Below are 26,250 nucleotides of genomic sequence, written 5' to 3' on the forward strand. Positions count from 1 at the left end.
AAAAAATCATTTCTTCACTCATTTCCCCCTCAATTAACATTTATTGAGCTCCTATAACATGCCAAGAACCATGAAGGTGATAGGGATACAGTGGTACACAAAACAGCCAAATTCTCCTATCCCTGAATAATCTTTCTAAGATACTTCTCATAGAGGCTAATAAAACACAGACTCCAATCCACATATCGGAGATTTGGTATTTTTTTGCTATAAATAGCAGCAACAATGACAGTGTAAGAGTCCAGGGCTTCCCTGGTGGCGCAGTGGTTGAGAATCCACCTGCCAATGCAGGGGGGACACAGGTTCAAGCCCTGGTCTGGGAAGATCCCACATGCTGCGGAGCAACTAAGCCCGTGAGCCACAGCTACTGAAGCCCATGTGCCTAGAGCTCGTGCTCTGCAACAAGAGAAGCCACCGCGATGAGAAGCCCATGCACCGCAACGAAAAGTAGACCCCACTTGCCACAACTAGAGTAAAGCCCGCACGCAGCAACGAAGACCCAACGCAGCCATAAGTAAATAAATAAATAAACTTATTTTTTTAAAAAAAGAGTCCAATGTATGCAGCACTATTTACAATAGCCAGGACATTGAACCAACCTAAATGTCCATCGACAGATGAATGGATAAAGAAGATGTGGCACATATATACAATGGAATATTACTCAGCCATAAAAAGAAATGAAACTGAGTTATTTGTAGTGAGGTGGATGGACCTAGAGTCTGTCATACAGAGTGAAGTAAGTCAGAAAGAGAAAAACAAATACCGTATGCTAACGCATATATATGGAATCTAAAAAAAGACAAAAAGCGGTACTGATGAACCTAGTTGCAGGGCAGGAATAAAGATGTAGACATAGAGAATGGACTTGAGGACACAGAGTGGGAGGGGGAAGCTGGGGCGAAGTGAGAGTAGCACGGACATATATACACTACTGGATGTAAAATAGCTAGTGGGAAGCAGCAGCATAGCACAGGGAGATCAGCTCGATGCTTTGTGACCACCTAGAGGGGTGGAATAGGGAGGATGGGAGGGACGTTCAAGAGGGAGGGGATATGGGGACATATGTATGCATATGGCTGATTCACTTTGGTGTACAACAGAAACTAACACAGTATTGTGAAGCAATTATACTCCGATAAAGATCTATTTTAAAAAAAGAGTCCAATGTAGCACTTTGTAACTAAACCAGCCTTCCCATTTTCATCTAAAGTGGCAGCCTCAATTTACCACTTTCATACCTCTACCAGCATATTGCATACCTAGGCCAATCTCCTTTCATGCACCAGATGCTTACTCCCAATTTCCAGTTCTAATCCCAAGGTAAAATCCATTGTCTCAAGTCACCAAGCAGCTATTAGTCATTAACTTACATAAGGCACCAAAAAATAAGTGAGATACATCCTTTGCTACAGTTCCATCTTGCACTCAAGAAGCTCTCCATCTGGAGGACCATACACACATACCCTGCTTCCCCAACCAATTACGCTAAGTGGTAGGATAGGCCATTATGATTACAGAAGAGCTATGAACTGCTACAGAAACATGCCATGGTCCATTTGGACTGAGGGGATCAGAAAAAGCACTGAGGAGAAGTGAGATCTGAGTTGAGCCTTGAAGGATCAGGAGGTTAGCAACTGACAGAGAAGGAAATGAAAACACACCAGAAAACAGAATGTGCAAAAGTGCTATGGAAGAAAAATGTAAAACATGTTTGAAATGTTCAAAACACTACATTTTGGCTATAGCAAACAGTAAGTGTGGAAAAGCAGGCTAAAGGCTTAACGGCAGGTGGGTGTCGGTTGTGGAAGGCCTCGCATGTTATGTGAAGGAGTTTTCACTCTATTCTATAGAAAATAAAAACCTATTGAAGATTTCTGGGTTGGGCAGAGAGAATTACTTTTAGAAAGCTGATGCCATCAATAGACAACAGATGGAAGAGAGCAGAGACTCTGAAAATTGGGGATTCCATTTAGCAGCCAAGGTAGCAGCCTAAGTGAGATATAAGTACCCAACTAGAGCCTCATGAATGAAAAGAATTAGATTGAAGGTACTTGCAATAGTCAAAATTGTCATCACTTCACAATGTACTATATACAGGGGGATGGAGGTGAGAAAGGAACCAAAGATGGTTTTGTGGTTTCTAATGGCTTGGAAGAGTAGATGGATTGTTGTTATCTAGGATGGGAGTGTCCTAGACAGAAGAGGATATGGTAAGGAGACTATAATGAGCTTAATTTGAGACATTGTGAATTGTATCCTTTGTTAAGACCTCAGAAAGATCAAAGGCAATGCCTTTGACTTGCCTCCAGGCCCTTTCCATTAAAGAATAGTGGCTCCTTTAGCCTGAAGAATAGTGTCCACAGCAGCCCTACAGGGAGCTCACGTAGAGAACAGCTTATCTTGATAAGATTTGTAGGTATGGCTTTTGTCTAATGTAGGGAACCTTGATAAGATTCATAGGCAAACCACAGATTTTTAAAAAGAAATATAGTAGTAGGAACACCATCAGTTTGTACTAAGAGGGACCAAACAGTGCAAAATGAAAAGAAGCTTTTGGGCCCCCAAACATCTACAAGTAGGAATCAGGCTGAGTGTACTGTACAAAAATTTTTACTTTTTATATATTATGATGTTTTGACATCTTAAAAAACCATTTCTGGCTGGGGAGGGACTGCCTCTCCCAGGGCTAGCCAATTCTTAGAAACAGCAAAGGATTCAGCCAGGAGAAGGCCTTTGATGTGCAAACTAACCAATCCAGAGCCATGTCTCCTCTGTCTGCCCTTTAATCATCCCAGGGCCAGGTACCAGGCAACCAGGAACCACCCCTATAACTTAGAGCCCATCAAAATTATTCAAACTAGCCAACCCTAAACTGTTCACCCTGCCCTGCCTTCCCCTCCCCAAGGACACCCCAATAAAGGTTTCCACCTAATGTTTCCCCTCTTTCCAGTCTTCTGCCACCTGACCAAAACCTGGTACTTCCCCTGTGTTCCTGTGTGGCAGGCAGTGACCCCCCATCTCTAGGACCAATGAATATAGTTAGCTCATTTTTTTGTGTGCCTCTCCTGTATTTCCTTCTCTTGTGGCCACACTTGACTAGACATCACCTAAAAGAATACAGAACTGAGAACACTACCTAGCTGCAAACACAGGCTACATGTTTTGGAAAAGGAAGGATAATTAGAAGGCAAAACCATGAGCCCATAGGGTAAAACCAAGAGCAGTGGAGAATCATTCCCAGGCAATAGGACTGAGCCCTACTCATATGCCAGGCCAGATTTCAGAACTGCTATGGACTAGGACTGCTGGTTCCCCTCTTTCTAAATGGGAACATCTACCCCAGATAGAAGACTAAGAAGACATAAAAACTAAATGTGATGTGGGGGTATTTCCTGGCGGTCCAGTGGTTAGGCCTTGGTGCTTTCACTGCCGTGGGCCCAGGTTCAATCCCTGGTTGGCGAACTAAGATCCCATAAGCCGCTCATTGCGGCCAAAAAAAGAAAAAAAAAACAAACCAATGTGATGTGGGATCCTAGACTGGATCCTGGACCAGGAAAAGGCCATTAATAAGACAACTGGCAAGTTTTGAATAAGGTCTATAGATCAGTTAATACTATTGTATCAATACTATTAATTTCCTGGTTTTGATAATTTTACATAGTTGTATAATTTGGGGAAGCTGGGGAAAGAGGATTCTTTGTACTATTTTTGCGACTTTCTTATAGATCAACTTATTTTAAATTTCAAAATTTTAAGTAAAAAATAATAAAGTCATTTTACAATGTTCAAGCATTACCAGTTTTTAAAAGGGGGCATCTGTAGCAGTTATCCTATGTCTATTCCAGCATTGTATGGGGGTTGGGGGGTGGGGGAGGTGGAGGGCAGATGACTTGTCTCTTTCGTTGACAGCCTTCAGGTCAAGAGGAACAGCATTTGAGTTGCTGTCCCCAAGGAACCGCATGAGAGGATCCTCATCTGTACCCAGACCTAATTTAGATGATGAATCCCTGGCTCTTGAGCCTGAGCCTGAGGCCATATAGATGAGACTTTTTGGAGGGAGGAGGGTCTTGGGTGAGGATGAGTGTTTTGTTTTTTTTTAAATAAGTAAGTATACATTGGAATTTGAATGCAATGACCAGGATGAGTGTATTTTTCATGTGCAAGGAATATAAATAATTTGTGACCAGAGGGCAGACTGTAATTGTTTCAAAACAGGTCTACAAATTCTTTGACAATCCGTCCATTGAGAGGTAGAGTCTAATTCTGCTCCATTTGCATCCGGTCAAGCCTTAGTAACTCTCTTCTGAGAAACAGAACACGGTGGAAGTGATGTTAGTGACTTCTGAGGTTAGATCATAAAAGACAATACAGCTTTTGCCTGGAGCTCTCTTATGCTCACTCATGGACCTTGCCACCATGTTGTGAGGAAACCCAGGCAAGGTTGGTCTCTGGCCCTCAGTCCCAGCTAAGCTCCCAGATGAGAACCAGCCAGCATCAAATGCCAGACACGTCAGAGAGGAAACTTAGAAATGACCCAGTCTCATCTACTGTTCGACTGCTTAGCTACCATCTGGCCAAAAACTACATGAGAGATACTAAACCTCCTAGCTGAGCCCAGTCAATCTCCAAACTGTGAGCGATAATAACATACAATGATTGCTATTTGAAGCCACTATATTTTGGGGTGGTTTGTTATGCTACAATGGATAACTGAAACAATGTGCCATTGGCAGTTGGAAACCGGGACTCGGAAAAATTAAGGGACTTTTCCCAAGTTCACATAGCTAGTAAGGAAGAGTCAGGATTTTAATATCAGTCTGAATCCAAAGCCATTCTCTTTCAACTAACAATAGACATGACAATAATAGTAATTGCAGCTAGTCTTCATTGAATGTTTTCTACAAGCAGGCACTGTTCTAAGCACTTTACAAGGAGTAACTCACTGAATCCTTATCACAATGCTATGAGGTAGGTATTATAATTAGCCCCATTTTACAGTTGAGGAACCTGAGACACAAAATGGTCAATCTGCTCAAGGTTATACAGCTAATAAGCCATAGAACCAAGATTCACTCTTCAAAGTTGGCTCCAGAGCATGCAGCCTTAACCACTATGCTATGTAGAGTTGAAAGTTCAAAACAGATTATGTAAGTTGAGAAGAGAACCAAGGACAATCCATTAAAAATTGTACCCTTTACAAGAGGTTGAAAAGAAGAGCCAGTGATGGAAGGACCTGAGAAGGAAGCGGGAGGGGAAAGAACCAAACACTACATCTACAACATACTGGAGGAACTCATGGCAGGATCCACGAACCAGCTTCAGTCTTTAAGGTTGAACAGGGCAACTGCAAGCCAACCATGACCTCTGCCCCAAACTCACAGTTGTCAGTAACAAACTCTTTCAAAGAAAGGAATCTTTGAACCATAGAATGGAGAGTAACATCCATTGGATTACCCCCGACTCACGCAGACAGAGCAGCACTACTGGCCTTTTCTACTCTTCCTCTTTCAAGTGCAACGCTCACCCCTACTCTGGAATTATGAAGCTGCTACTTAACTTCAGAGATGAGAAAACTAAACTCTTATACTTCCTTTAAAAAATATGGTTGGGCTTCCCTGGTGGCACAGTGGTTGAGAATCTGCCTGCTAATGCAGGGGACACGGGTTCGAGCCCTGGTCTGGGAGGATTCCCACATGCCGCGGAGCAACTAGGCCCGTGAGCCACAACTACTGAGCCTGCGCGTCTGGAGCTTGTGCTCCGCAACAAGAGAGGCCGCGACAGTGAGAGGCCCGCGCACCGCGATGAAGAGTGGCCCCCGCATGCCACAACTAGAGAAAGCCCTCGCACAGAAACGAAGACCCAATACAGCCAAAAATAAATAAATAAATTTATTTAAAAATATATCTATATATGGTTCGTGGGACTTCCCTGGTTGTGCAGTGGTTAAGAATCCTCCTGCCGATTCAGGGGACACGGGTTCGAGCCCTATCCGGGAAGATCCCACATGCCGTGGAGCAACGAAGCCTGTGCACCACAACTACTGAGCCTGTGCTCTAGAGCCCATGAGCCACAATTACTGAGCCTGCGTGCCACACCTACTGAAGCCCGTGCACCTAGAGCCTGTGCTCTGCAACAAGAGAAGCCATCACAATGAGAGGCCCGTGCACCGCAACGAAGAGTAGCCCCAGCTCCCCACAACTAGAGAAAGCCCGTGGAGCAGCAACGAAGACCCAACACAGCCAAAAATAAATAAATTTTAAAAATATATATATGGTTCGTGACCTTGGCCCAATGAAGACCATCAAATCCACTGGGACCCTTTATCAATTTGATGTTTTCTTTCAGATACAGCACTAAAGTTTCAAGTGATCCCTTCACAGAACTAATCTTAAACCAATGCCTTTAATTTGTACTTCTGTACAACAAGCTGTGGGCCTAGTGCAGACCCTTCACCAGAGGCCCTGAGGCTGTGACACCACACAGAAGAAGCACAAAGCCCACATTATGTGTGGGCAAAGGTAGAAGCTGGGGTAAAATCGGCAGAGGTGACAACAGTATTCCCAAGGAAACCAGTCTCAGCTCCAGCTCCCATTTGCCCTCTCAGTTAGCTGAGTGCATACCACGCACAGTGGAAACCTACTCAGATGATTTACATACTAAGAAACAAAGACAGCCAAGTCCCAAACTGGGGGCCACCCATGTGCCTCCCTTCAACCTACAAATTAGATTCTTTCCCAGCAGCAAGGAGTTTCTCTCAGAGGTGGTGATGTCTTGTTCTGCCCAGAGTATACTACCTGGCTCTACTTCCAGTGGAGCCTGGCCCAGTATTGGCCAGAATCACTTGGGCCGAGCCCCAGAGGTGCCTTCTGAAAGGGATTACTGTCAGTACTTGGCCAAGACAATTTAATGTACGTGTTACTAAAAGGCCAGTGAATGTTACTAGCCTTTTTGGAGAAAGCATTTCCTCTTGAAAATGAAACCTAGAAATATAGGAGAAGTGTTCTTGGGAAAACCCCATATTTTGTCTAAAAGAACCAGACCTGAGAAAAATTTAGCCCAATTTGTTGGCTATAGTCCCACCCACGTAGGTACCTATCTCTTGCCTTGTTCCTATTTTCCCACTAGGTCCATCAGACCTAAAGTCCAAGGAAGGATTGGGAACTTTGTACTAGAAATTTCTGGAAACTTCTCTGGTTCTTGGGAACAGGGGCTGAGGGATGGCTGTTACATTTATGATGTAAGCAAGTATGACAGCAGGCCTAAGCAGTAAGGTAGGAGCTAGATGGGATAAGGTGGGAGGGGTGGAGCCCCAGGTAAGAGGGTCTCAGAAGAGAAACCCACCTGAACAGACTGTGAAAAGGAAACCATCTAAGAGTGAGCAGTCAGACAGGCTGCCTTTGGAAACCCCAGTGTCCTTTGAAAAAAAAATCTTCACTTGTGGGCCTTGGTTTCATTCTGTGACAAATAAGTCATGTCGTGGTCTGAGTCTTCTTTCTTCCTTTTAAAAACATTCTTCTTCTTTTTGTTATTATTCTTCTCTGAAATTCAATCAACCAATGACAATGTCGGGAAAGTTGCACTATATGCAGCCCTGCTGTTATTTTATTTCTCACTCAGAGACAGGAATTCAGACACAACAGATCACCTACTTAATCTACCTGTTCCGTCCTGACTGGTAAATAAACTCTCTTCTCTAAAGTCATATAAAGTTACTCCAGAGGAGAGCCATCAATTGGGTTGTGCTTGTGAAATTCATTACTGGCCTAAGCAACAGGGTGAAGTGCTGTACTGAGATTTTATGTATATGGCCACAGGCACCAGTGAAAGGAACTCTGACTCGCTGAAGCTGAGGGCCACAACCTTCTGCAAGGTTATGACTAGGGGCCCTTAGGATCCCTGGGCTAGAAGAGAACTTCCTCTGGAGAGACCCCTCCCATCCCCACCCAATAATTCAGCCAAGGAGACATGGCAGAAAAATGCCTCATTTCAAGGCAATGACAAAAGAATGAACATGCTAAAAGAGAGATGTGAAGAAATATTAGGTTTCTACTCCCTACCCTTTCAGAAGAAAAGAATGATCTAAGAACCAGTACTGGCTTCCAGAAGCCCCCAAGCTGCCTATAGGCAAAAAGGTACAACCACGCCTAATTTGTGATCTCAGCTTACTACAGAAGATGCCTGGTCATACCTCTTACCTCTTTAAGGTATTCAGCCTGAAGCATGAACAGGCCAGAGTAAGAGAGTCCAACTGACCATTCCAGTGAGAAACCAGAATGGGGAATAACCAAAAAGCTTGTATGGCAAGTGAAAATGGAGAATTTTGCAGAATGCGAACTAACTAAAAGATAGGAATGAAACACAAGCCAAAATATTGACATGTATGAGGAAAACCACCTAGAGATAATTCTAAAACTCAAGAACAGAAAATTACTTGCAAGAAAATGAAGAAACTATGGACTATCAAGAAAAAAATAAAAAACCTGAAACATAACTGAGAAGCAAAATTCTGCCCTCTATCTAAATGTCTGAAGACATTTTCCATGGTTGGTCTAGTCCTTAAGCCTGAGCTGTCATTTGAGGAATCTCGAAATTTGTCTAGGACAAAGTGGTCTTTAGAGAAAGCAAAGGTCTCACTTTTCCCTTACTTGGCAATAGCCAGTAGTCAAATATTTACTGAAACATATTTTAAGGTTCAGGCCCCAAAGATCTTACAATCAGGTGAAGGAGCTAAGACACTGACCCATCAAAAGACAATTAACAGTGCATGGCATTAAATGATGTGTCATATAAGTGATACAGGCCATAAATACTAAAAGTCTAAGAATAAGAAAAAACAATACTTCCTAAGGTCAGGGATGTGTGGCCAGTCCAGGATCTGAGGCGTAATAATACCCAACAAATATTTAGAGGAAGGACTCAAAGCAGAGTCTTTGTCCTATAAACATTTAAGGAGCAAAGTTTCATACTTCCAATGGGTACCACACATCAATTAATTAATTAAAATTAAACCCCACAAATTCCCAAAATGCCACCTGTTACATGCCCATACCTGTACCCCTCTGACCCTGGGCAGCCACCAGACCCATCCCAACCCAGTGCAGAAACAAGGAAAGAGTATGAATGATTCAGTGTGAATCCACCCCCAACTCTGGAAACCCCCAAATCAAAGCAGGATGAGTCAGGGACCTTCTTTCTTTGAAAGAAGAAAGGATGCTTTCAGCCATTTTCCAGTGACTTTCAGCAACTCCTCCTAACAACAATACAATGTAAGATAAGACCTGCCGAAGTAAAAAAGCAGACCTGGCAGGACTCCAGAATGTGGACCCTTGGTTGACCCCACAAGCATGATGAAATTTTGAAATGGTCATTTTGAAGTTTGAGTCTTAGTCCTCCCATTTGTGAAACAGAGAAAAGCAGTTTCTGTGGGCTTCTCAAAAAATTGACTAACACAGACTCATGGACACATCAAGATTTGTAGCCTACTTGGGACCTCCATAGGACCAGCATTCATACCCTGGACTCACATGGGCTTCCCTACAATTATACCACACACATAATACAGTTTTCAGTAAAAATTTCTCCCCTTGTCTGCCTCCAGTCCTCCAGAACTTAATATTTTCACTTACTAGTCTTCCTGCTCACATTGGTCTAAGTTAATAAGATTTTGTTAATAACACTTATTGAGCAGGTGCTGTATTAATTATTTTACATGCATTATCTCATTTAATACGCATAGCAATCCTATTAAGTGCTATAACTATCCCCATTTGTAGGAAACAAAGATACAGAAAGTAATTTGCCCAACATCACCCAGTTAGAAAATGGTTTCCAAACCCAGGTTCATCTGGCTGTAGAGCACAAACTCTTAGTCATTACACTATATTTAGCAGACTTTTTTTTTTTTTAAAGGATGAGCATCTATGAAAAACCTTCAGCTAACATCATACTTAATAGTGAAAGTCTAAATTCTTTCCCCCAAGGATGCTCATTTTCACTACTCTTATTCAACATTGTACTGGGCAGTTCCAGCCAGTGGAATAAGGCAAGAAAAAAATAAAGGCAATAAAGGCAAACAGATTAGAAAGGAAAAAGTAAAACTGTCTTTTTTTTCACTGACAATACAGTCATGTACATAGAAAAACAATCCTTAAGAAATCTACCCCAAAAATGTTACTGAAATGAATAAGTGAATAACAAATACAGGATACAAAGCCAATATTTTAACAATTATCTTTCTATATACTAGCAATGAATAAGTGGAAAACAAAATTAAATAAAAATACCATTTACAAAAGCATCCAGAAAACAAGAAGTACTAAGGAATAAATTTAACAAAATATGTGACCCATTCACTGAAAACTACAACACGTTATTGAGCTGCTTTTAACTGAAGCCTTCAAATACTACTTACATAATTACAAATAAACTCATCATTCTAGCACTCAAGATGGGTGGGAATATCATCCTAATTTACCCCTCTAGGACCTTTGCCCATTTGCTCCTTTCATCCTGGTTATTTTGTATACTACAAACATGTTCCTCGGCTACTGAGAATGCTGCTCTGTCTGCATGGAATTGATTTAATCAATCAGTTCATCTCTATCCCTAAACCACCTCTACCTCATCTATCTCTGACAATTAGAATCCCATCTCAAACTGCTTCTCCAAGAAACTTTCTTTAATCCTCTAACTAGATCTTTCTTTTATGACTCTTCCCCTCCTCCCCAAAGCACTATGTTGGTATATCTTATGGCATTTGTCATACTCTAGATTGAATTCCTGTTATATCTTTGTACTTCTAGATTGTAAGCTCCTTGGTGACAGGGACTGTCTGATGCAATTCCCCTAAAGTACCTAGTTCTTTACACAGAGCACATTTGTTGAAGCAAACATTTGAAAGATGGAAATGGAAGAAAGCTCTTTTAGTAATACAACCTCTGGGATACCAAATTGCATCACTGTCCCAATCAAATTAATGATGTCCTGACTTTCCCATGGTCGGACCAGGTATTTAGCCATGTGGTAACCTTCCTTTTATTTAATTCTGCGGAATGTTAGTTCAGCTTGGCTTCTGTTAGTTGGACCAATATCAAGATCAAGACCAAGTAAAACATCCCAGCCTAAAGGACAAAGACAGATCCTCAGTCTGTATAAACAGACGAGGGAGGGAAGGAGGAAAGGGAAGCCAATGTCCTAAGCACAAAGCAGGAAATCACTGAAGGAAAAAAAGAACCATTAAAGATTCTGCTTCCTAAGAGAGAATAAAAAGTAACCTGAACATCACATCTTGGGGGTCTGTGTTGCTAGTAGAATAAGGAAACTCTCTAGGATACCTGTGCCTCTGCTACTCTGGAAACATCTGCAAGGGCAAATGGAATGTTAACTACCTCCAGCCCCACCCCAGGAGGCAAGCAGCACAATCAGGTTCTGAGCTGAGGCACAGAGAAGAGCTACAGGCTCTGTCCCAGAGAAGGTCCCTGGAGAGGCTATTTGGATCTCACTGCATGTACAAAGCAGGAAGGGAATGTTACTGTAGAATGGAGCTTGCATGCCACACTCTGCCAGCAGCAACTAGCCAGAGCAAGAAGGCTCCTTAACTCAACCTCATTTCATAATTATCAAAAACATCACAGCTGATTAGCAGCAAATGATCTCAGTCAAGGGTGGAATCTCCGTCTTTTGACCCCAGATTGGCAAAAGCTTCCCAGCTCTTTGCCTGGGTACAGCATGTCCTCTTTCATGTCATCCTAAAGCCTTTTAATCATCCTCCAGGTTTGCTTCAGTTCCTACAGGCTTGCTTGAAACATCACTCACCAAGATTCATTTGTGTGTACTGTTGTTTTTAAAGGAATCTACTTGAATTTCACATAAGACAGTCATTTTTTCAAACGTCATAATTTAGCACATCCACTGCTCAATTCATCTACTTTTCTCAGTTTTCTAAAGAGCTCCCTATATCATCTCTTGAAATTCACAAACTGGGTTTATCTCTATGTACAAATTCCAATAAGTAAGTGGGGAGGGTTAACTCACGGGAAACAAGTAAGACAAAAATCCCCATTTCACACACATCCATCCAAACTCAAAATTTGGAGAGAAATTTCTTTTACCTTTGATGTAAATTATACTAACAACACTTCAGACCCTGAAAAGAAAGACCCAAGAACGAGTGTCAAAGACTGCACAGGGGAAACTTCATTGATAGTGAGATCATTCCTTTTCCAAATCAATGTTCAAAATTGCCATATGCCACTAAACCAACAGGCTTTAGAGGGTTAAGACGTCCCACTGTTTAGATTTGTGTATTTGCTTTCCCCTACTTATCCAAATGGCAATTTCTTGACCCTCTGAAATTTTAACACTATGTTCAAATCAGTTACCTTAAACGTACTTCAAAATAGTATTCAAGTGGCTAATTCCCCCTGGAGTCATACCAGCTATACGTGAATATGATCAAAATCAACCTCTTCATCAGCAACTGGGGTCTTTGGTTTCTAAATGAGAATCAAAGCAATCATGCACTGTGGAGTTTTCTCTTCCCATATATGGGATCATGTGATTTCCCACATGGATGCTATTGTGAGATTACCTACCAAGAGTGTAAGCAGTGGGAACTGCTGTATGGGCAGAACTGCAGCCCTAAAGCTCAGTGACAAACCTTCGGATCTCTCCTTTGAGCATCCCAATTAAGACTCAACAAAATTCACTGTCAGAAAACTTCTTAATGGCAAAGTATCTGAAAAATAAGTTGGTATTTTTATTCCTCACTCTAGGGTTATATTTGTAAGGTAGGATACTGGTTAAGATCTTGGATTAGGTTTAAAAAAAATATATATATATATATATATGTATATATATATATATATATATATATATATATATATATATATATATATACACACACACACACACTACTCGGGAAGAATTTACCATAATATTGGCTTAATGGCAAAATTAACGTTCTCCATCTGTTAAGAAAAAAAAAAATAAGACTACTTTGAAAAACATTTTGCTTTTAGGGCTTCCCTGGTGGCGCAGTGGTTGAGAATCTGCCTGCCGGTGCAGGGGACACGGGTTCGAGCCCTGGTCTGGGAAGATCCCACATGCCGCGGAGCAACTAGGCCCGTGAGCCACAATTACTGAGCCTGCGCGTCTGGAGCCTGTGCTCCGCAACAAGAGAGGCCGCTACAGTGAGAGGCCCGCGCACCGTGATGAAGAGTGGCCCCCACTTGCCACAACTAGAGAAAGCCCTCGCACAGAAACGAAGACCCAACACAGCCATAAATGAATAATAAATAAATAAATAAATAAATAAATAACATTTTGCTTTTAGAGAAATACACATTTCAAGAATATGTTATAATTGCCTAAGAGCTGGGTAGCTGAGGACAGGGGTAAGAAGAAGACTTTCCACCGTTTATTCTTATGTACTTTCTAAGTTTTGAACCATATGAAAGTGTTACGTATTCAAAAATATAAATACAACTTTATAAAGGAAAAAATTAATGACATATTTGCTATTAGGAAATGAAATTAAAATGTCCTAGATAGGGACTTCCTTGGTGGCGCAGTGGTTAAGAATCCGCCTACCAATGCAGGGGACACGGGTTCCAGCCCTGGTCCGGGGAAGATCCCACATGCCGCGGAGGAACTAAGCCCATGCGCCGCAACTACTGAGCCTGCGCTCTAGAGCCCACGAGCCACAACTACCGAAGCCCGCGCGCGTGGAGCCCATGCTCCACAACAAGAGAAGCCACCGCAATGAGAAGCCCGAGCACCACAACGTAGAGTAGCCCTCGCTCGCCGCAACTAGAGAAAGCCCGCGCAGCAACAAAGACCCAACGTAGCCAAACAAACAAAAAGTCCTAGATAATAGAAGATGGTTAAGAGCCTTGGGACCAAGAAGAAGTTAGTCACCTAGCTAGTTAATATAACACCCTCTCTAGCTCCCAAACCTTTTGTTAATTCAAGTTGATAGTTATCTTATTTTGTTTAAACATGGGGGGGTGTGATAACCTGCCTTCCAAAAAAAAAAAAAAGGAGGGTCTTCTCCAACAAGACCTAGATTCTCCACTGCTCAAATCCCATTAACACTAATCAGCACAATGATTAAGCACATTGTGGTTAAGTACTCTAGTTGATTACGACTCCTTCAGAAAAAAAGGTTCCCATAGCGACAGGTAAGGGCTATCATCGAACTCAGCTTTTCAGCACAGGACTTGGTGTCACAGATAGGAGAGTTAAGATTGTTTTAGTATTAATCTGGAGGCTTGCTTTTTGAACTTCACTTGACTTCATCCATTCAAAAGACACTTATGAGAATCCCTCTGTAAGCCACGGGCAGTACCAAACATTGAAGGGCAGGAGAGCTAGGAGAAAGACCTCAAAGATAAGATATGGTTCCTGCCCCCAAGAATCCCAGTCTGCTGAGGAAAGCAGCCACTGAAAGAAATAATGACATTGTGATGGTAATTCTACCCCTAAATCTATAATCAAGCCTGTCCTCACCACTAGGACTGGTCAGTTTCTAATCTAGTTTCACTTTCCCATCTTCAAGCTGCAGCACAGCTGGGTTTCCAGCTGGCTGGGGAAGAAAAGATTCTTTAAATAAACAGCACTTTAAAAATATGCAGTCGCTTTTGCTATACTGAATTTTGTGAACCACCTTGCTCTAATATGTGAATCTGGGTGCCACATTAATTTAAAACTATCCTAAAGAACATAAAGTCCCCCAGGAATACACCTTTTCTAGCTTTAACAACAAAGTACACTATACGCTGGAAGAAAAAGGCAAATCATAAAGTCCCAAAGGAAGAATGATCTTTCTTTAAAAAAAAAAAAGATATATATTGTGTCTGTTCAATAAGGAAACAATTTAAAAACCATACACATATAGGAAAGCAAATGATAGAGTGTGATTAAACCAAAATATATGCAACCATCATTAAAAATGTAGGACTATTTGCAGAACAGGATGCTTTTATAGCATTGTACAGAGTTGCTAGTCCCTGAGAGTCCTTTTCAAATCTTTTTCCTGTTCTTTCCTCAGAAGGCACAGAAAACACCTCCAAGTATGTAATCTTCTGAGAAATGCAAAGATTTTACTCCACTCTTTACCACCAGAGGTAGTAATTTGGCATGAATGATACACATTAGATCTATAAAAATGCCCCTCTGGCAGATACTGCTATTCCAGAAGGACTTAACAGGCTACAAGTCAACATTTCATAGTTGTGGTAAAATTAGCCATTTATGAAGACCTTTATCTCTCTGTATGGTACCTTATCCCAAAGTCCTGGCCCACCAAAACACAGCTTTCTGGACAATCTCCCTAGGAACCATACCTCTCAGAACCCAGACAGGCTCAGAGCTGAAAATGGCTAAATAAAGTAACAATTTAACCACAGTTGCTCAATATAAAGGCCATGATGACAGTTTCCAGGTGCCAGTTTCCCTATTTTGCAATGGGCAGATCTGCTCCAAGGAGAAAATGTTCCCAATGACCCTGTGGCCCAGAGGGCTTTTTTTGGAGATAGAAAACAGAAAATAAATTTGTTAGTTATTTCCTGCTGAGCACAAGGAAGGTGTCGTGGTTAGTTAGGAAGATTTGTTTCCTTATTTAATATACCATTACTAGTGCATGTTTTCTTCAACCACATTGTAGAAAATAAGAAAATGCAGTTTATGCTCTTCTGTCATATTATCACCAGTTCCACAAGTTTCCTCTCACAAAAATGTCCTTTAATTTCTAATCCCCTTAGATAAAGCCCCCAAACTGACCTGTATCTATATACTATCAATTCAAAGCAAAAATTTTTGCACTCTAAAATGTTTACTCCCATATACTTTCCTGCCCCCTGATAATTTGTGATGTATGAGGGCCTTCTCGTTAGCAGTGATTGCAGTCCTAAATTTATCTTTTTGAGAACTATATTGCACATGCTATGTTCATAATATGAGATGACCACAACCTAAAAGCAGACTATATTTCTGAACCCCAGATCTTTCATGATCTCCACATTCAACTATTAATCTATTAAACACTCACTAAAACAAACAAGGTAGAATTGATGGAGGAAGGAGGAAAGGAGGAGGAAGACAGGGGACGACGACCATTGGGGCTCAGTGGACCAGACTAGGGATTATGTGGCAATGTGCACGATGCACATTCAGGAGCAACTCACTGAAAACCAAAACAGAAGCTGTCCTTGGATAAGGTTCAATAAATGTTTTTACTATCTATTTCCCAGTGCACAATACAGTTCCACAGCTCCCCAAGGGATCTCAGACAAAATGCTTAACACAATAAAAAATTAGAAATTCTTAACTGGTCTCAATTTGTCATCATCAAACATTTCAGAGCATAAAACCAACATTAAAGAGCAGTCAACAATATTCCTCAGAACAATGTCAGAGAGATAAACTGCTGTTATCACCAAAGTTTCTTTCTTCTTATTAAGACACTGCAAGAGTCTTCTGATTAAAGTGATCACAGTTTAACATAATACCTAGATATACTCCCACCACTAAACTAAAATTCGTCTCCTGAAGGACAGGGGCGGGGAGGGGGCGGGGGACGTGGGGTAGAAGGGAAGCTTCCAAAAGTCAAAGGCATTGATCTAGAAAGATGAGGGCAGCAAAACTTCCTACAGGCTGTACACATTTTTGCTACTCAAAGCCTATTTATACTACCCAGAATCTGTTGGTAAACTAGTAAACACACCAACTTCTATGACAGACCAGGACATCTGTCACAATTCAGTGATTACACAGCTCAGAGTCACACTGCAAACACCAAATCCAGCCTTTGGGGATAAAATGAAACCCCAATATGAATAAGCACAAGACAAGCTAACACCAAACACTCCAGTCTGGGGATAATTTGGTTCGAAATATCTTACTGAGAAGTAAGTACTGGATTCAGGGACAAGAAAAAAAAGATCTTAAACTGACATTTCTTTGACTTTTGACATTGGAGACCTTCATTCCCAGCTGCACAGATCTACAGATTTCAGTGTTTTGTTTCCAATCACCTGCATTCCTGTTCAGCACCCAACATCATGAAGATGAGATGTGCAGTCAACACATCCTGCTGGTGAGATGTCAGAGCTGAACTTACAGCATTCAGCATAAGTTACTCTATTTCACCGTCATAACAATAAACAGACCTAGGAAGATCTCCCAGAAACAGCCAAAAGAGGTGTCTGCTCACTAGTCGTGGAGGTTAAGAGAGGGCTGTGCTACCAGTTTATCAAAGACAGGCAATCACGATGCAGAAAAAAACCCTGAGCCACATGGGGGACAGAAAACAGTAGCAGAAAAAGTCCCAACTCTGCCTGCGCCAGCGGTGTGGATGAGCTGAGCCGGGAGCCCAGGAGAGGAAGGAGGGGGCGGGGGCCATGATTCCCTAGGAGAACTTGTAAGCGGAGGCCTTCACAGCCTGGGAATCTGCCCAGCTGCTCCTGCAGACCCTGCCAGCCTGGGCAAGGCAGGCCCGTGGGAGCAGAGCGGGCAAGGCCTCCAAGGGTCACTCCTGACTCACTGAGCCTCGGGCCAGCAACACCAGGACCTCTCCGTTTTTCCTGCCGCTACTGGGCTATGATGGCAGCTTTCCAGCCCCACATGCCATACATCAGCCGCAGATCCCTGCTGGCACAGGCCAGCGCGTCCCCCCGCCCCCACCCCTGGCACACTTTGAGCCTGATCCTCCTTCTCCCCAGCCCAACACCCTCACCCACCATGCCAAACGCCCTGCACAGGGGCGGCCCCACCCCCCAGCGGCCGGCCGGGGCGCTGCCAGGCCTGGGCACCTGCAGCACCTCCCGCCCCACCCCCATTCTCCACCGCTTCGCCCCTCCCCCCTTCCTCTAGCAGAGGGAGGGGGCGACTCACCGCAATCAGTGCACAGGATCTTGCCCACCTCTTTCTTGAGGTTTTTGCTGTTGGTGTCAAGAGGGGCAAAGGCTGTCTTAAAGACTAAGGGCTGCTCCGTGGGCTCCAGGAAAAAGATGTAGCGCTGGTTCCTTTCGAGCGGCGCACAGGAGCCCACGCTGATCACCTGCTCGCGCTGCAGTCCCCCGCTCCGGAGCGGCCACTTGTCCAGCACCTTCACCAGTGCCACCCGACCCGAGGCGGGCGGCTCACGGGTGCTGTTGGAGCTGGAGCCGCCGGCCGGGGCCAGCCCCTGTACCTTGCCCTCCACCACCACGGGTGCCTTGTACGCCTGGTCCTGCACCGACTTGAGGCTAGGCGAGTAGCAGGCGAGCGACACACCGAAGAGCAGCATAGAGAAGCCGGGGGCCGGGTCGCGCCTCATGCCGCCGGCGGCTGCGGCTCGCGAGCGGGCGGCGGCTCTCCGGGCTGCGGGGCTGCGGGGCTGCGGCTGTTGCGACGGCCGCGGCTCTGGGGGCGCAGCGGGACGAGAGATGCCGCTGTTGCTGTCGCTGCTGCTGCTCCTGCTGCTGCTGCTCTCGCCGCCGCTGCTGCCGCTGCTGCTCCTCTCGCTGCTGCTGCTGTCGCTGTAGCTGCTGCACCGAGCCTTCTCCAGTGGCGGCGGCGGCAGCGCTGAGCAACAAACCTGCCGCATCTGGCCAGGCCATTTGGGGGGCTCCGCCGCTCCGCCGCCGCCGCCGCCTTGGGAGGGGAAACCAGAGCCCGCTGGAAAACCGGAAACAGCGTAACGTTAGCGCCTTGTAGCCCTCCACCGGCAGCCCGGGGAGGCGGCCCAGCTAGGGCAGGGGGCAGGCGGCAAGCGGGCCGCGATGCGCAGCGCGGAGGCGCGCAGCGCTCCCACCCTGCGCGCCAGGACCTGGAGGTGGATGCGGAGGATGGGACGTCCGCCCACTTGCTCTCTCGCGCCCCCTCTATCCCCGAACCGAGTGGGGAGCGCGGCTTCTGCAGGGGAAGCTTGGGACTGCACTGCTTTAGTGCCCGGCTTCAGGGCCCGCAGGGAGGCGGGAGGAATCGTGCTACCCTTTGCTCTTGGTATTTATGGGCACGACAGTGGGGTAGTGCGTGAGCAGAGGGCGGAGTAGAGATAACAGATTCTGACACCGTCCTATGAAGGGGGGAGTGGGACACAGGCTGTGCCCTGCCTTTGGACATCGGCTGTAGGAGCCAAGGAGATTGTCACGGCCCGGGTGACTGGCCAGCCTCCTGCCTCCTGGGGTTGTATATCCCCTTCCTTGGGAGGACCCTGGAGGCCAGCCCCTAATCGGGCCCACGTGCTTGGCCCTGCCACCGCCAGGTGAGCGCTGGAGATTCGAGTTAAGGTGGGGGAGGATCCCAGCCCCGTCTTTTGGGGGAGAGTTGGGGCTACATGGAGTCTTGCCTCGGCGTTGAGGACACCTAACCCCGGGTGGTGGTTGAGAGAGGGTCCAGTCCCCAGGTCTCTGGGCTTTCTCCAGCAGCCAAGCGGGACCAGGTTACACGGTATACAACCTCATCTTCTTTTAAAAAAGCCTCTTCCTAAAGGAGATGGGGGCTTCTTGGGAGCCAACCTGAGAGCCAGAGCCGGTCAGGGCCAGAGCTGCCCCACAGGAAATGGTTTCTTTTTAAAAGTGTGCTGCTTGCAAAGAGGCAGGAGAGTTTGCTCCACTGCGGCCAGCATCTGATTTTTAAAAAGCGAGTTAGGGATCCATTCTCCTTCTATCAATAAGGATACAGGGAGTTTTTAAGACCCAGCTTATATCCCTGAAAGATATGGAGCTCAGGAATTCCAGTAAGGTCTTGGAGAATCTTATCCCTGACTGGGGACTGCAGGAAACTGGCCCGAGGATGTCTGACTTTGGCTAGGAATGCTATTCTGGAAAGAAAGGAGGGAGCTAGAGCTTTCCTCCTGGCTAAGAGACCCCCCCAAACGTAACATATTCAAAGCCAACAGCATTATTTCTCCCACCCAACTCCAAATTCCATATAATCATTAATGGAACTGTTTTATACTTGGCCACCCAATCCGTTCGAGCAAGTCCCTCAGTCTCATTTTATTCTCCCTCATCCAACCAACCACCAAGTCCTTTGCCACTTCTTTTTTTAAAAAAATCCCCTATTTATCTAGCTCCTCTCCAACTCTGCGTGAATACCTGAGGTCCAAGTGCTCCTCACCTCTCACCTGGACCACCACAAAGCCTTCTCACTAGTCTCCACACTTTTCACCTCATCACTCTCCTCCAGTCCTACCACTGCCAGAGTGATCTTTCTAAAAATAAAATATAAATATGATTTGGCCATGCCACTGCTCTCAGGAGTAAAGTCCAAATTCTTCAGCATGGCTCTTCACGGGCCCCCTCTACTTAGCCAACTCCATCCTCTGGGAGCCAAGCCCCTACCCTAGCAGTCCTCAGCACATCATACTGTTTCTTGGTGTGCTTCTGCACGTGATGTCTCTTGTGTCCAGGAAGCCTCACCTCCGCCTTGTCCACCTGGAAAACTATTCTATCCCCAAGGCCTAGCTCAGCAGTAAACCTCATCTCTCCCTCCCTACATATGCACCACCATCCTCACCACCATACGCATACAAGATGGAATTAATTCCTTCCTCTTCTGTGTTACCTTGTGCCTCATACATATCACTGTTATGGCAAAGACCTATACTGTACTTCAAGCAGCTATTAATGGGTCTGCATTAGACCCATCAGACTAAGCACCTTAATGGCAGGGACTATGTCCTATTAGTCTTTAGATACCTATCCAAAGGAACAACCAACACAGTGCCTGGCATAAAATAAGGATCCACAAATCCTTAGTGAAGGAAAGAGGGTAGGAATTAAAGAATGGAAATCAGCTCTCTTAAAGGCGTCCAGCCAATCTTGTTGGCCCCTTCAGTGTCTCCTTTTACATTTTCATCGATCATAGCTATAAGGAAGATTACTAACTCCACTCTCGCATTTTTCAATGGAAGAAACGATCCCAGGGAGGAAAAGCGAATTACTCAAGATCATACACAGCCAAGATTGTACTCAGTCTTCTGTTTCTGAGACCAGGGTAGTGGCGAAGAGCTTGTGCTCTAGGGTCAAGCAGTACTGGGTTTCAAACCAATTTTGTAAGTTACTAATTTTGACTTGACTCTATTTCCCTTTCTAGAGCTTAGCTTTCTCATTCGTATAATGGAGATTATACTAGGGTCTACCTCATAAAATTGTTTTTTGCTCATTGTGTACTTAATTCAACAAACACCTGATGGAATGGCTCCTCTGTGCCCAGCACCGAGGCATGGGACTGGTCACTGGATATACTGCAGTGAACCAAACTGACACTGTCCCCGCTCCCAAAGCTCTTATTGCATTCGGGAGACAACAGTAAACAAATAGGTAAAATAGGACGAATAGGTAACTGTCCTGAAGGAAATAAACAGGATGAAATGATAGGAAATAATGGAAAGGGGAGAAGGTAGGTCTACTTGGATAAGGGAGGGTTTCTCTGAGGAGATAACATTTAAACTGGGATTAGAAGGATTTGAAGGATGTGGATTATGTGAGATAACAAGTGTAAAGTGCTTAGAACAATGCCTGGTGTAGAGTAAGGGCCAAAATTAATGTTGAATGTTATTGATATTTTACTTATACCAATGGTTCCTAATCTAAGAGCTGAGACTCTCTATGTGGTATGTAGTTATTGCACACTAGAATTTTCTGTATATTAAAAATGCAATGCATTCAGGGAGTTGGGGATCGACATGTACACACTGCCATATTTAAAATGGATAACCAACAAGGACCTACTGTATAGCACAGGGAACTCTGCTCAATGTTATATGGCAGACTGGATGGGAGGGGAGTTTGGAGGAGAATGGATACGTGTATATGCATGGCTGAGTTGCTTTGCTGTGCGCCTGAAACTCGCAACATGGTTAATCGGCTATACTCCAATATAAAATAAAAAGTTTTAAAAAATGTAAAAAAAAATGCAATGCAATTTTTCAATACTAGATGCCAGTGTGGTGAATAAAAATACATATTCCATCTCTTTTTTTCACATATCCATTTTAAAGTATAACAAGACATTGTTAAGTATGCAGAAGAGTGCAACAAGGTGAAGAAGAGTGGCAAGGTATGCTACCATTTTGTCTTTTTTTAAAGGATAAATACATAAATATTCATAGATCGTAGATTACCTTTGAAAGGACACAGCAGAAATGGAAACAATAGTAGGCTCTGGGGAAGGGCACTGGTTGGCGGAGGAATGTGCAAGAAGAATGCTTTTCATGCTGTTCCCTTTTGTACCTTGTGGATTTTTTTATCAAGTTCATATACTACCTATTCCCAACAATGTTTGAGAGAGGATCCTTTAATTTTTTTACTGATGCTGATTTTTTTTACCATGTATTTTCTCAATCAGAAGCGACCTAAAGTAGAACTATTATTATATGGGATTCCTTGAAATTTTTTTTAACTTTAAAATGAGATTCTGGTGCTAAAAAAGGGTTGGGAATTATTGCCCTATAACTTTATCTTCTTTAGAATGCAAAGATAAGTTTTGAGATCCCAATTGTCCACTAGAATTCGTGCGGCCACAGAGGGTGGAAACTTAAGCAGAGATGTCTAAAAGGAAGAGAGGTCCTTGTCCAGATTTCCCCAAGGTGTGGTGTGTATGAAGATAAGCTTTACAGAATTAACATCAGCCATTTAGTAGAGAAGACAGCCCAATTCTCTTCTGGCTTTTCCTTAGGGATCAAAGTGAATTGGTACACAGTCTCAGAAAATAAAGCTTGATATTCTGAACCTGCTAACTCTTCAGTGTAGTTCAATAATTAATAGTCAAAATAATAATAGCTACCGTATTTAAATGGCCTCTTGTGTATCAGGAGCTTCATGTTTATATTTCCATGCCTCAACAACTTTGCATTTTACAAACTGAAGAGACTTATAGAGGTTTAGTAACTTGCCCAAGTGGCAGGCAGTGTTGGGATTCCCATTCAGGCTTGCTTTATGCAGAGCACCGTGTCTCTCTGAGGGAAGGCGTCTTGCAACCTCACTTTCACTGTCGTCTGAGAGGTCTCCAATCTCTCCAAAATACTTCCACCAATGTCAGACTATTTGAAATGTACAACACTGGCAAGCAAACGGTATAAGCATCATTTTACAAAAAGGTGAGGAAAACTGAGACTCTGAGAGAATTTGACTTTCGCAAGATCACAGAGCTACTGATAGGACCAAGGTTTCTCACAAACTCAAGCTCACATTTTGGGGGGTTTTTTGGTTTTCTTTTTTTTTTCTGTCTTTTATTTATTTTCATTTTATTGATGTATAATTGATGAAATTGTCATATATTTAAAGTGTACAAGATGATAATTGGATACATGTATACATTGTGAAAGGATTCCTACAATTAACTCATTAACATTATCTACCACCTTCTATATTCTGCCCCCCCTTTTTTTATGAGAACACTTAAGTTCTACTCTCTTAGCAAATTTCAACTATACAATAGTTATCAACTACAGTCACCATGCTATACATTGTATCCTAAGAGCATATTCATTTTATAACTGAAAACTTATACCCTTTCACCAACCTCTCCCCCTTCCCCAACTCCCCAGTCCCCAGCACCCACCATTTTATTCTCTGTTTCTATGACTTTGGTTTTTTTTTTTTTTTTTGATTTCACACATAAATGATACTATGCAGTATCTGTCTTTCCCTGGCTGGCTTATTTCACTTAGCATAATACCCTCCGTGTTCATCCATGTTGTCACAAATGGCAGGATTTCCTTCTTTTTTCAGGCTGACTAATATTCCATTATATATATACCACATTTATCCATTCATCCATTGATCTTGTTGTTTCTGTAACTTGGCTACTATGAATAATGCTGCAATGAACATGGGAGTACAGATATCTCTTCAAGATAATGATTTTGTTTCCTGTGGATCAAGCTAATACTTTTGAACAGAACCAGACAGAGAAATGGAAGGCAGACCTGTTCACTATACAGTCTCCCCACATGCTTGTGATAAAACTTGTTCATGGTGGCAGTGGGCTGTGTCACTACATAATAATCACTGAGAACAAAAACAGAAGTAGACAGAATGGTATAGACATACTGAATTCAAGATAGAACACCCACATGAAAAGCTTGGCTTCTTCTCCCAGATCCCTCCCACACGAGGATGGACTTCTTCCAGCTTTAGCCGATTCAGTGGCCAGAAATGGCCACAGAACCAGGTTACATGGCTTATTACATCCAGGAGAACTGGTCCATCAAGGTGATGTGTATGGCCTTTATGTGGTCACTGGGTCTCATAAATCAAGCCAAACACTTTGCAGGACAGTCTCATTTTCTAAATAAAGATATTTTGTAAACTTCTTTTTTTTCTCCTTTTGAGATCTGTTTTCTAAATTTGGCTTCCAGAGTCACTCTCAGGTTCTGTGTGGTTAATTTCTTTTCCTCCAAGGATTTTTAAACAAGGAACCAGATAGAAAACAGATATTGAGACTCTGAGGATATTAGCATTGGGAAGGAATCAGCGTCAATGTAGCCCGATGGCCTCCTGTCACAGAGGAAGATGTAGAGACCATGGAGACTATTGGATTTGCTCAAGGTCACACAGCCTAGTTAGTGGCAGAAACAGCACTAAAACCCTGACTTCCTGCCTAGTGTTCTTTTGTTTATGTTGCAAAATCCTGGCTCCCCACATACTGGAATGGGAGCTTGGGCAAGTCACTTCACCTTTCTAATCCTTACTGTCCTTCCCAAATAAAATCGGGATAATAATATACCTACCTCTAGAGGTTTTGTGAGGATTCAGTGACATAACGCATGCAAAATGCTTCACAGTACCTGGCACGGAGTAACTGGCTAAGAGCATGGGTAATGGACTCAGGCTGCCTACATCCAAGTCCCAGCTCTGCCAATTACTTAGCTGACATTTGGCCTAGTTACTTAACTTCTCTGGGTCTCAGTTTCCTCAATGGTAAATGTGTAAAGTGATAATAGTTCTTAACCTCATTAAAATTGCCGTGAGTCTTATAGTCAAAAATATTATATTGCAAATTTGAACGTTGCTAAGAAAGTAAATCTGAACAGTCCTCATCACAAGAAAAAAAATTTTGTAGCTTTGTATGGTGACAGATGGTAACTAGACTTATTGTGGTGATCATTTCCCAATGTATACAAATACCGAATTATAATATTATACACCTGAAACTAATATAACGTCACGTGTCGATTATACGTCAATTAAAAAATTGTTGTGAGTATTAAATAAAAGAATATATATAGCACACTTAGAATAATTCTTAGCACATGTTAACTAGTATTAGTCTGACTAGAATAACCATTTTCTTACTTTAAGTAGACATACTTTACCCCAAATTCAGCAGTTTTAAAACCACCCATTTTCATATTTTTTGAACACATGCTAAAATTCTTAAGCATAGAGCCTGATGTTCTACTTTATATGTATATTTTTAAAAGTCACATCATTGGTAGTCCCAGCTCCCAATCAATAGAGGACATGATTCAATAATTTATAGCCTAGGGCTGCATCAAGAGTCCAAGGGCTTACACTCACCAATTTGCTGAAGAGGGCAGCAGCCCCTCTGTCTGAATTGTTCCATCTGGGATAATAATACTTATTTCTTTGTAAAGTGCTTTGAGACCTTTGAATGAAAAGTGCTATGTGAGCACAAATTATTATCTCTTTTCCAGATATCAGTTTTAGATTCAAATCCAGAAGCTCCCTAAAATAGACCACAGCAGAAGTACAATCTGGACACAGATGTATCTGTCCTGTGTTATTTCGATCAGATAATACATTCGTGCTTCGCACCAGCATTCGTTTTCTTTTAAGCATCATAGCCTGTCTAATTTGGACTGAGAAAAAATTAGATGTCTTTCAAGCTGAATGTTTTTGCTGTTTAACATTCAAAGATTTTCCTCTCTCTGTTTTCCTGATTTGTGTATTTGGAATCCTCTCCTGAGGTCAACAGGAACTCTGAGGTTGATTCAACTCTGGGGGCGTGAAGCAGGATGAGGAGAAGAAATTAGTCCCTTACTCCCAAATCCTCAGGCTAGTGTACCTTTGAGTGTCCAATTCAACCTTGTTTCTACCTCATAATTTCCAGTTCATGTGCATTTTTTTTCATTTACTTCCCAGACACTTCCAATATCATCCAAGGTCAGAAATTTGAAGACTTCACTTTTCCTGAGTTTTCTTTAAAATTCATAAATTTATTTATTCTACCAAAAAGCATTTATGGAACACCTACTATGCATACTGACCTAGATGCAAAGAAATAATAGCCATG

The 26,250-nt window shown here is 43.1% G+C and overlaps 1 protein-coding gene across 5 annotated transcripts in view; it reads right to left on the reverse strand.

Moving 5' to 3' along the window:
• The window catches only part of NRG2 (neuregulin 2), a 181,203-nt gene extending 162,288 nt beyond the window's left edge, over positions 1 to 18,915 (reverse strand). For all 5 annotated transcript variants that reach the window (XR_009007302.1, XM_057541756.1, XM_057541755.1 and 2 more), the window contains exon 1: positions 17,896 to 18,915. Coding sequence is in view for 4 of the 5 variants with exons in the window: in XM_057541756.1 (XP_057397739.1) it covers positions 17,896 to 18,589 (694 nt within the window). In the remaining variant the exon portion in view is untranslated. The remainder of the gene's footprint in view (positions 1 to 17,895) is intronic.
• Positions 18,916 to 26,250: the final 7,335 nt, after the last annotated feature.

The sequence above is a fragment of the Balaenoptera acutorostrata genome, chromosome 2 (assembly GCF_949987535.1).
Source record: "Balaenoptera acutorostrata chromosome 2, mBalAcu1.1, whole genome shotgun sequence".
Classification (NCBI taxonomy): Eukaryota; Metazoa; Chordata; class Mammalia; order Artiodactyla; family Balaenopteridae; genus Balaenoptera; species Balaenoptera acutorostrata.